The 12430-nt window shown below is 45.2% G+C and overlaps 1 protein-coding gene across 1 annotated transcript; it reads left to right on the forward strand.

The window, feature by feature from the left end:
- Positions 1 to 772: 772 nt before the first annotated feature.
- zmat3 (zinc finger, matrin-type 3) lies at positions 773 to 12162 on the forward strand (the record flags this gene model as incomplete). Its single annotated transcript, XM_083940793.1, has 6 exons — positions 773 to 893; positions 6471 to 7204; positions 7287 to 7427; positions 8596 to 8762; positions 9226 to 9329; positions 11954 to 12162. 6 exons carry the CDS (start codon positions 773 to 775, stop codon positions 12160 to 12162), a joined length of 1476 nt encoding a protein of 491 aa, XP_083796919.1.
- Positions 12163 to 12430: the final 268 nt, after the last annotated feature.

Raw genomic sequence — 12430 nt, forward strand, 5'->3', positions numbered from 1 at the left:
ATTGACGATTACAGAGCTTTTTTTAAAAATCACTACAAGTGTTAAAACACCAAAATCAACAACCACCAACTCAAAATGATTAACACTTGAACACTTGTATAGGGCCAATTATGCAAAATAAATACAATACTTTAAACCACATGTTATGGTTTCACCCGTTCACAGAAATATCAAATATAAATATTAATGTAGTAAATACTATGTTGTGACGCTCCTGCTCACAATAACATTATTCCCAACACTTTATCCTATGACCACAGTTTGTAGCACACACACACATCTCCACCACCACCACCCCGGCTGTTCCCCCGCAGCTTTGACACTCATAAATACTGTAAACTACACCAACACGGGGGCTCAGTGTGTACCACAGAGGTGTAACATATTTATACAATGTGTCATGATTGCCACCCATGCAAATCATCAGCGGTGGCATCGGAAACGGACTGTACCAAGGAGAAGGAGGGGGACGCCGGAGGATCCTCGGCGGAATCCGCCTTTAAAAGAAATGTAACACCGCGGTGAGCATGCCATGGTCGGGTGTTTCCATGAACGCTCAGGCGCAATGTGCGTGTACATGTCGCGCATTTGACATTTGGCTGCTGACAGGCGCTTTCTGTATTTCGCATCTCATCCTTGAACACCCCCCTTCTGCCTCCGGTGGAAGCTCCGGAGTCTGAGCGTGTGGTAGGGACTGTCATTGCCTGGCCGCCCGGGTTTTCTTTTTTTTTTCCTGAGAGAGAGAAGAAGTTGGCAAAGGGATGAGACTGCGATGATGGCGCTGCAGCTGAAGAACGGGGATGCCGCGTACTACCAGAGTGCGGACTACTGCAGAAACTACACTTCGCCGCCTGTCAGCTATGACAGCAGCCATTATCTTGCCCGTTTACCAGGTAAGGAGAGGCTTGCCATGTAGGATCTCCCCCCCTCTTGCAGTCAGCAGTCTTATGCGCTATAACGTGCAGGGATGGAGATCTATCCAGGGACGTGAGGAGATGAGGAAGGTGGATGTTAAAGCCGGTTGTCCTGTCATCCTCATAATGTAGATGGGGTGCACCAGCCTTCATTCTGATCAGTTTATAGAGCATGCATGGATGCTGCAAAAAGCAAAATCCGAGGCTGTCGAGAGACTCTTAAATGGTCTCTTGTACTGTGGGAGAGCTCCAGAGAGACTCCAGGTTTGAGCTGATGTCTGGCTGTAATCTGAAACAGTGAGCCTCATTGCAATGTTCACTTGCATCTCACTATATGGCAGTCAATCAAGCTGTCAGAGCAAGTGGGGTAATAGGAACTGAATAGTTGCTTATCCCCTTCTCTGCCTGCATTGCTTGATCTGCATAGGTGATGGTGACATGTGGCAATTACACAGTAAGTGTCACTTCATCGTTGCACCTGCACAGCACTGCACTGTTGGTTTTTATGGACTCCAGAGGTGTGCATGTGTCATGGTCATGCTTCAGAGGATCTGGATTTACAGCATGAGACTGATGAATCCAGCTGCTGATATATTTCTGCCGTTAAACTGTCATGTCTATTGTGAGGTTGTGAAAAGTATCAATACTTTTTAAACCCACGTTTCAAAACGGTATGATATCCATATTCGATAGTATCGGAAGTGTCAAAGACGTTTAAGAAAGCGGATCTATATCAGATTTTCAACCCAAGGCTGCACAGATAAAAACAATAGGGAAGAAAATCATGGACCTTCTTTTTCCTTTGGCCTTGTATTGGTATGGAAAGAGGTATCGAGTATCGTTTGTTTTTTATTTCTAGTATTATATCAAAGTTTATAATTCTGGTATGGTGACATCCGTGCTCCTGCGTGGAGTCTCAGATTGAAGTTAGTGGAAGTTATTGTAATCGATTTGAAGTCAAACCATCGATCGATACCAAACATTTTCTGTACTAAATGAACCAAAACTGAGGTTTTATTTGCCTTTATCTGCTTAATATATAATATATGGGCTGCACGGTGGTGTAGTGGTTAACACTGTCGCCTCGCAGCGAGAAGGTTTCAGGTTCGCATCCCTGATGACTCTACAAAATTGCCCGTAGGTGTGAATGGTTGTCTGTCTCTGTTCGTCTCTATGTGCCCTGTGATAGACTGGTGTCCTGTCCAGGGTGGACCCTGCCTCACGCCTGATGTCAGCTGGGATTGGCTCCAGCCCACCGCGACCCCGGGATAAGCGGTTGAAGATGAATGGATGAATGAATGAATGCTTAATATAATCAACACCAGATCGCCCAACTCTTCGTCAGACCCAATTTCGGCGAATCATGACGGGCTTTTGTCTGTATTTCTCACAAAGCTATGTCTGTTGTTGTCCATAAGAAGGAATGGACAATTACTAATCAATATAGTGATATCAGCGTGCTCAGTGGTTAAATGAGCACACCACTTATTAAATCATTATTAGAGGGGACTCTTTAGTGCCACTGAGATACAGAAATGGAAGCTATGGCTTTACGTAATGGTACAGTAAGACGTCTGTGGTCTTTGCTGCTTTCTGAGGTCTGAGGTCGCTGCCCAGTGAGGCAGATGGAATAAGTGCAGGAGCCATGTGCTTCTCATCGCTCTATAATTGATGTGACACAAGACAGTAAGGCAAGAGAAACTCTAGAGAAAATGAAGAGTTGGCCTATTTAGAGATTCTCAGTGGAGCCAATGGTATTATCAGACTCCAGGACAGTGTTCTTCTTTGTGGTGTTGGTTCTTAAACCATGAAATCTTAAGTTAAACTTAAAGAATCTGAGTCAGAAATCTCTGTAATCAGTCTTTCTAATAAATAACTTGTCTTTCAACTCCGGCTGATTCTTTTGAGACTTGCAGACACGAGCGTCACTGCGTCAACCTCCTGTCACTTGCCGCCTTCGGCTATAGTGCAACATTTAACCAAACTTTTACTTGTGAATTTGATTGTGTCCTCTCTGAAACCTCATATGCAAACAAAGGTTGTTGTTTTTTTACTCTGCTGCGAGGTCCACTGCTGTGAACGTGCACATGTGCTGCAGCTCCGTAGAGTGCATGTTGTGGACCTGGGTCTAGATCTAGGACTAAACCAGGGATGGGCAATTCTTGTCCCGGAGGGCCACTGTCCTGCATGTTTTAGGTTTCTCTCTGCTCCAACACACCTGAATCTAATGCTGTGCTCGCTATCAAGCAGCTGAAGCTTGTCACAGTTTGATCATTGTTAGACTCAGGTATGTTAGGATAGGGGAAAACCTAAAACATGCAGGACAGTGGCTCTCCAGGACCAGAATTGTCCACCCCTGGACTAAACTAACCTATCTAGCTCACATTAAAACTATGGAAAGGTAACAGCGCTGTTCTGTTTTCACACACAGTAATGGCTTTGTGAAATAATGATGCAAAGTGATTTCACATGAGGCAGCGTCAGCAGGAGTTGAAGACACGGGGCAGTGTTGGGGAAAACAGTTGAGGGCAACCTCTTTTTAACTGATATACAGTAGATGCAGTCTATTCTGTGGTGGCACAATGCACACTCTGAACTGCTTAATGGATAATATCAGGCAAAAGGGGTCAGCGCGCTCTGTGCCTATAATTGATGCTGCATTGAGGTTTCTGAATTGCTGTGCACACGGTCTCAATCAGGGCTGAAGGATTCTCATGAGGCTGCTGCTGATTAGATGATGATCGGTATGTGGAACTTGATTTGGTGGATCTCATTCAATTAAAGTTCTGATATGAATATGTGAAGCACAAAACTTACCTTTTGGGTGGTCTTTTAAACTTTTAATGGCTTTAACATATCCATCCATCCATTATCTGTAACTGCTGATCCCAATCTGGGTCCCGGGGGACTGGAGGTGATCCCAGCTGACAAAGGGCGAAGGCATGACCCGCACTTATACTCTGCCTCTTTTTTACCCTATTCTGTCTCTGACTGGCTTACTCTGATATCCTTGCCCTAACCATTCCCACTCCTCCTGCCTAAACCTAACCAATCCAACCAACGAAGGCAATGAGTACAAGCCATTCAGAGGCAAAGATGGATGGGTTATGGGTCAATTGTGCGGGATACACCCTGGACAGATTAACAGACTATCCGACAGTGACACACAGGCAACTTTCATATTACAAGCTAATGTGACACAGGTATGATTTTTTTCAGAGTAATATGGATAAAATAAATCATTTTCTTCCACTTTCATATGCGGTCGCCACTGTGAGAACGGTCGTATCAGGATTCATGTGTGTTTTTCGAGGTCTTGCTTTACTGAGCAGACGTCAGAGTGCTCTGCCAACTGCGCTGTGATTGGCTAGTACACTTCTGATTGGATGCTAGGGGAATAAGAGTGACAACTGTGGCTACTTTCAGCCAAGTGAGCGAGCTAACTAGCTAGCTCATTCCACCATACTTTCATGCTACACTTGTTATAGAAAATGTGCCCAAAAAAGTCCCCACTCATCAGACGACGTTGTTAAATTTTACGCATTTAGCGGCTGGCTAGCTAGCTTGCCGATTCCACCGCGTTTTAATGCTACAGTCATTACAGAAAATGAATTGAACAGTTGGCCAGCCAGCTTTCATGTTAATTTCATGTAAATTCAGGTTCTGTTAGAGCTGCTTTCCTTTAACCTGTTTTCACAATGGCCCATTCAAATCCACCTTTTCTGCTGTTTGTAACAAATAAATCACTATTACAGCTCCCCGCCAGCGATTCGTCTCCCGAGAAGGAGCCTCCAAAAACAGCAAATCATATGTTTAAACAACACTCACAACGCAGAGTAGTGAAACCGATATTTATTATGTGCAACTGCTACATAATATTAGTAATGTAAAGGCACTCATCCAGCCCTGCTGAGTCTCCCACAGTCTCATCTTGCAGTTGACAGGATTATAGTAAGGTCAGTGCCTTGTCCAGCATACCTTTCTCCTGAGGTCAGCGGGGCCAGGTGACAGACAGGCAGCCAGACAGACTGACAGCGAACAGCAGTCGGAAACACAAACACCTCAGGATGTTATTTTAAGTACATGAATCACAGCCATTGGGTGTCCAATGGAAATCCAGATAAAAGCTTCCATCACAGTGAGTTTTGACACAGCTGCTGCCCTATTACTGACCGGACAATATATGTGACCACCCACACACACACACGCACACGTGCACACACACACGCACACACACACACACACACTGGAGCATTAGTGCGGCACAAACCAACACACACAGATCAGCACATTGCCTTTCCTAATATAATGTTCTTTCTTTCTTATTTGCCACACACACACACACGCACACGCACACGCACACAATCAGCCTGTTCAAGCAGTCACACTTCAGGCTGTGATCTCTTCCGATCAGAGAAGGATTTGTATTACCATTGTCCCCGTTTGTGTGGGTGCACATGCATGTAACGCCCCATATGCATGACTGCAGGCCCAGGGCCAGCCTCATCTCTCTGATGCCCACTGGAGTGTGAAGCTCCTCTGTCTGAGAATGTGTTTCCATTCGCCCATCTCTTTACATCTCTCCTGCCTAAGGGCTCTTAGGAAAAAAAATTGCTTCTCGTCTTAGTGTCACTTCACATCGGTCATTGGATTTTCAGGATTTTCACCAGGTTCAATGTCAGTTTGATGATCTGTCAATTGACAATATCCACTTAGTCCGATGCAATGCAAATCACATATTTACCTATGCCATGGAAGTGATATTTTCTTCCTGTTTTATAGTCAGTGTATAGTTGATCAGTAATAAGTAATGTGGGCCCAGTGTTAAGTATCTTCTGAACTCTACGGCATTAATTCAAAATTCTGGATTCCTTGTTTGGAGACAAATCTGCCGTTAGAAATCCTACACCTGCAATGTTTTTCCACTCCTCTAATCCAATTCTTTATATTATTTAACTATCGAACATTGGCAGAATGTGTCCTTGTACAGAACTTAAATATTCTCCAGTGTGTATTTTTATGCAGACCCAGATCAAGATGCAGAATAACAAGACTGAGGGTCTATAGCCATGCTAATGGCTCTGTGAGGATGAACTTGAGCTTGTGCTTTGAGCTAAATACTAATATTAGCTTGTTAACGCCAAAAACACATCTAGAGTTGGCGAAGAGTTTTTCAAGCGGTAAAAAAATGTCACAGGGGTCACAGGACACTGATATGCTGCGGGTATGATCTGGCCACATATCGCCGCTAAAACTACCCTCAACTTTTAGTTTGGTTGCACCTCACTGGATCCTGCAGTTAGAGCTCCGAGGCAGCTGCCACATTTTAAAAGACATTGCATGGAAGTGACGTCACCACTGCTGGGTTTGTTTTCGGTGTAACATGCTCACAATGACAATGTTAATGCTGATGTTTTCTTGAATATAACAGTACTAATGTCTATACAATACTCCCTTCTTCATCAAGGTTACTGAATTTCCTTGTGAGAAATTTCTTTGATTCGTAGTATCTGCTTCAGTCCAAAAGTTAAATGTACGTACCTCTGTTGTCCACAGGCCCAGAGACCATGTTGAAGCCCCCTCTGAGTCTCTTCAGCCACCACCACCAGCCTTTCCACCATATGGACTCTCTGCATCAGCTGGGACCTCCGCCAATGGCGCCTACACAGCCTCTTGGTCCACCACCCCTTGCCCCTGCTCAGGCAATGGGACCCCCGACTATGGTTCCTACCCAGACTTTAGGACCCCCTCCCATGACTGCTACTCACACATTAAGACATCCCTCCATTACCTCACCCCACAGCTTAGGCCCCCCTCCAATGGTTCCAGCTCAGCAACTGGGGCCTCCACCAATGGCACACACCTTAGGTCCCCCACCTGTAAATCACACACAAGCAATAGTGCCTCCAACCATGGACCTCATACAACCGTTGGGCCCTCCACATCTGAATCCCGCACAAGCACTGGTGCCCCCCCCTGTAGTGGCGCCCGGAGCCGGCCGATTCCCCCTCCCTCCCAGCCCCATGTCTTCCCCTCTTGCTCTCGGCCCAGACCCTTCACACCTTCCCCAAGGACCGGCCCTCATCCCAGCCCCGATGTCCTGCCTCATCCCTGGTCCTCTCCCGGGTCAGGCAGCCCCAGCCAGCGAACAGCCCAAGGATGAGGGCTCTCTGCTGGGGATGGAGGAGCAGGAAGACTCTCTGGGGTTGGGGGAACTGTGTAAACCACTGTACTGTAAACTCTGCAACGTTACCCTCAACTCTGCTCAGCAGGCACAGGCTCACTACCAGGTGAGTGGAAATTGACCATTTGCAAATTTCAAATATTTAGATACATGCAGAAAACCAAAAGTATCCTTATCTTTCTGTCTAGGGGAAGAACCACAGTAAAAAGCTAAGAAATTTCTACGCTGGCAGTCAACAGCCTCCAGCCATCAGGATCCCAGAAGTCCTGGAGGCGGCTGGCCAGACATCCCTCAGCTCAGGATCAAACGACAGTGATGCAGGCAGGCAGGTCAGATCTGAACGCAGCATTAACCTACTTAAATGTTACAGTTTTAGTTGAGAAGGTGGGTGTACTGCTGCTGAAGTGGCCAGTCTGCTGATCGAGGTAGATTCCCTCTGAGGAGGCGGCAAGGAACTGCAGAGTCAATCTGTTCCACTCAGCAGAAACTCACATCATCCAGACACAATTTACTAGAGATAGTAAATCACGACATTCCAGCTGCAATTAAATTCTATTTAACACATTTATGGCAATGCAACATTTTTGTGACTTTAACGTGACTGTAACCTATATTTTTATGTATCAAATTACGATGTGAAAGAGGTCAGTCGTAGTGATGAACAGTCTCAGCTCACTGTGTTGCTTTTAGGCCCAACAACTGTTCTGGTTCCCTCTCACAGCTCTCAAAGTGTAGCCTTCAGCCGTAGCAGGCAGCTGGGCTCATCACCAAACAGCAGCGGGACACAGTTAGAGACTTGCTGGTGAACATGGTGGAGAATTTAGCAGCTAAAGAGCCAGATATTTGGTTTGTATGGACCAAAACCAGAGATAAACGGAGCATTAATATTGTATTGTTGCCTGGCGAACTTACACTCACCAGGCAGTCTAGCACTACCACTGTGCTTGTGTTTCTGTTATTGTTGTTTAATTATGATACAAGTATCAAGTAAACAAACAAATATTAAATCTGCCAAATAATATGCACAAACTTTTGTATTGCGTATATATATATATATATATATATATATATATATATATATACACGAGACTTTGCGTTTTGCATGACTAAAAATTACCTAAATTGCCTTAAAAGTATCAAAATAATAGGCAGCATAACCTGCAAGAGTCCTATGTTTCCATTCTCTTGTCTTCATTAACTAATATTCTGACCATTTTAGACTTCGGCACCTGGATGTGATTTCTTTCATTACTAAAAACCTTTTATCAGTGTATATATCAGTGTGTAAGAGCGTGTGCCCCTGTGCAAAGACTGAGTCCTGCTGCAGGGGCTCAGGTTTGACTCCAACACGCTGCCCTTCGAAGCATGCCCCCCCCCCCCCCCCAGAAATTCTTCTCTACCCCCCACCGAACCTAAAAATGTATTTCTTCTCTTTCTCACTGTCTACTCCCGAACTCCTCTCACCACAAACACTGCACCGCTTTGTCCTTTCTGCAGGCGCAGTATAAGGGGGCAACCCGGGTCATCTTGGCCACAGAGAATGACTATTGTAAGCTGTGTGACGCCTCCTTCAGTTCGCTGGCAGTTGCACAGGCCCACTACCAGGGCAAGAACCACGCCAAGAAACTACGGCTCGCTGAGGCCCAGCAGAACTCCAATAACATGTAGGTTTGAGTACAGGAACTTCTTGCATTAAACAGAGGTCTCTTGCAAATCTCCTGGAAGCCACGACTTTGAATAATATAGTCATATTTTGGCTGTCGCCTTGTTCATGAGTGACTGAAGGTATTTGTCTCCAGATTTAAGTCACCCAGGAAAATGTCTGGTATAAGTTTTATGAGTTGTAGAGAAAAATGAAACGCAACCAAACCAGCCAAGGTAGACTTGTTGAAACTACTTCAGTACTTGATACTCGATAGTCTTTTCAATGCAACAGAAAAAATAAAAAGTCCTTGGCGCACAAAACAGGACATTTTCTTTGCTTTTTAAGTTTTTTTTAACATACTGCACACGGTGTTGGTTCAGAAATAGTCAATGAACACAAACCAACGCGGTTCCCTTTGATACAACCTTAGTGGAAACAGATAGTACGTCTTACTCAAGTGATTTTGGCTCTGCTTGTTTCAGGGATGGCGGCAATGAGGCAGCCCCAAGAAGAAACAGGAAAGATGGCAGTGAGTACAGACTGGTGAAAAACCGCCGAAGCCCACAACTACCTGCTGCCATGCCAGGTAAAATATTTAAAAAGTATGAATATAGAGACTTAAAAACAGAGAGTCTGACATAGACGGAGATGCACATTTATTTTGTGTTAAACTGGCTAAATCCCCAAGCCATCCCATATAAGCTGTACTAAGGAGCTACTGTTAGCACCTGAACCCCCCCCTTTTAAAGGGTTACGCTGAAAAGCACAACGTGCAGCAGAATGCCTTTGCCGCAATAATTACATTTTTTTCTGCAGCCAAGAGACGAGTTTCAAATGGAAACTTTTAGTTGGTAGTGAATTGCTTTTCAAAGACATCTCATGGCAGCTCGTCACTCGCCGCACTTCGCCACTGCTTGGTGTGTTGTTTTGGCGTTAGGTTAGAGCAGGGGTGGGCCTGGTGGGCCACTGTCCTGCATGTTTTAGGTTTCTCTCTGCTCTAACACACCTGATCTAATGATTTGCTCGTTATCAAGCAGCTGAGGCTTGTCACAGTTTGATTATTGTTAGACTCAGGTGTGTTAGGGTAGGGAGAAACCTAAAACACGGAGCACTGGGGCTCTCCAGGACCGGAATTGCCCACCCCTGGGTTAGAGAAACAATCAGCAGTCAACTCTTCCTTTGTTCTGGTTGTTTCTTTTGGATGACCTTCAAAGGTCCTGTTGGTACACCCCAGTAATCCCTTTACACTGGCATCTACAGAATTCAACAGTCCTCGCTAAAACTGTGCAGGATGGTGAGCAACTGCACAACTATTTGGCCTGTAGCTGTTGAGAATTTATTTTCCTGCAATGAACTCCAACAGCTGACTAAGCTGTGGAGGACTCCCTGGGAGGGAGAGAAAAATTAAAAGTAGTACTTCCAACCAACTGTTGTCAGAATGCATCACTGAAGTGAACTGCTCTGGTTAAAAAGGTATTTTTAACACTAGAAAACACCAAACATTCGATTCCTAAGACACATTCATAGTATCATCTCATCTCATCTCATCTGCAACCACTTATCCGGGGTCGGGTCGCGGGGGCAGCAGCTTTGGCAGGGGACCCCAAACTTCCCTTTCCCGGGCCACATTAACCAGCTCTAACTGGGGGATCCTGAGGCGTTCCCAGGCCAGTGTGGAGATATAATCTCTCCACCTGGTCCTGGGTCTTCCCCGAGGCCTCCTCCCAGCTGGACGTGCCTGGAACACCTCCCTAGGGAGGCGCCCAGGGTTCATCCTTACTAGATGATCCTGAACCACCTCAACTGGCTCCTTTCAACGCAAAGGAGCAGCGGCTCTACTCCGAGTTCCTCGCGGATGGCTGAACTTCTCATCCTCTCTCTAAGTGAGACTCCAGACCCCCTCCTGAGAAAACACATTTTGGCCGCTTGTACCCGCGTATCATGAATAAGTTAAATTTGACCAGTTTTTCTATCTGACCTAAGGGTAACTGACATTTCTGCTGAAAGCTTCTTATAACTTTACCATGTTTTTCTGTGTTGTTTGCGTGAGTGTCTGCGGTCGACCTTTCTGTGTCTGAAAACAAGATGCGTCAGACTTTCTGCTGACGTCAGACAACTATCTCTTTCTGTCGTTCCCAATCAGAGTCTCTCTTTCCACAGACAAAAACGGTAGCACCTCATCTCAAGATAAAGCAGGATAAATCATAAAGAACCAATTCCTTTCCACACACGCACACGCATGCACGCACGCGCACACACGCACACACACACACACACACCACAATGTTCTGCTGATTTAATCAGTTTTCTTGATGGACAAATCCCAAGATAGCTGCACTCTCTCCTGCGGTTGGCTTCATCTATCTCTCAATCTCCTTCTCCTTTTTCTGCTGTGTAACACACACGCACACACGGTAGTTGTAATCCCAGATGACTTTACTCTTGTGTCTTTATCACACTCATCAGTGATAGATCAGGTTATAATTAAGTGAGTATTAAGCGTTTATATTCAAAACCAGTTTTGAAATGAGGCTTTGGGTGTGTCCCCAGCCTGGGATTTGATGCAGGAAACATCTAATTCCCTTAAAGGATTAGTGGATGAATCAATTTTAATAATCAATCATCATTTATCAGGCAACAAGACTAACAGTCTACAGTCATGCTAGTGGCTCTCAGAGGCTGTACGTCGGCACAGCGGTGGTTTAAGCTAAATGTTAGCATCAGTACGCTCACAGTATTGACATGCTGAAGAGAAGTAGGTACAACGTTTAGCATGGTTGCCATTTCTGCATGCCTGCTTTGCTAATTAGCACTAAACACAAAGCTGACGATGGTGGGAATGTCATCAGCAGGTATTCGACCATAACTTACGCAACATTTCTACTAAATATTAAAATTTTGAACTGATGGTATCACCACAGTTAAACATGAATGTCTTCCACAGGTTGAACCTCCAAATTTCCTGTTAGCCAGCCCGTCATCAGGGGCTGTAGTGGAATCTGCTTTGAAGCTAAAGTGAATATGTTGGTATCATCTGTAACTCGACAATCTAACGAATCCATTAGCACCAACATAACATAACATTAGTCTAACCCTGAAGTGTCCTTCCAGCTGTCATGATAGATATGAGTCAGCTAATTTAATGTGTAGCTACACAACGACTAACATCTCCTCTCCTGTCCGTCGTCTCTCCTGTCTTCCTCCATCCAGGGCCGTACTACAACCCCAGACCGAGGCAGCGCATCCCCAGGGACTTGGCCATGTGTGTGACTCCCAGCGGACAGTTCTACTGCTCCATGTGTAACTGCGGCGCCGAGCAGGAGACGGACTTCAGGCAGCATCTGGAGAGCAAGCAGCACAAAGCAAAAGTGTCGGAGCTAAGATACCGCCACGAGATGGAGACCCTCGGCTACAGCTAAGAGAGACACAAGAGGGCGGGAGGAGAAAAGTGGGACAGAATAGGTGGAGAGACAAAAATAGAAGACAAATTGCAGGAAAGCAAACACTACCCTATGTTTGAGGGGCATATGTAGTGAAGGGTTTAGCTCAAATGGCCTCAAGATCTTGTTGCAATTCATATGCTAAAAAAACACTTAAATTATCTCATATTTGACATAATACTCTACCATGTGAAGCTATAATTACTATAACGCTTGAAATTCAAGCTATATATTGAAGTGGGCTACA

Source organism: Echiichthys vipera (genome assembly GCF_963691815.1).
Source record: "Echiichthys vipera genome assembly, chromosome: 3".
In the NCBI taxonomy this organism is placed as follows: Eukaryota; Metazoa; Chordata; class Actinopteri; order Perciformes; family Trachinidae; genus Echiichthys; species Echiichthys vipera.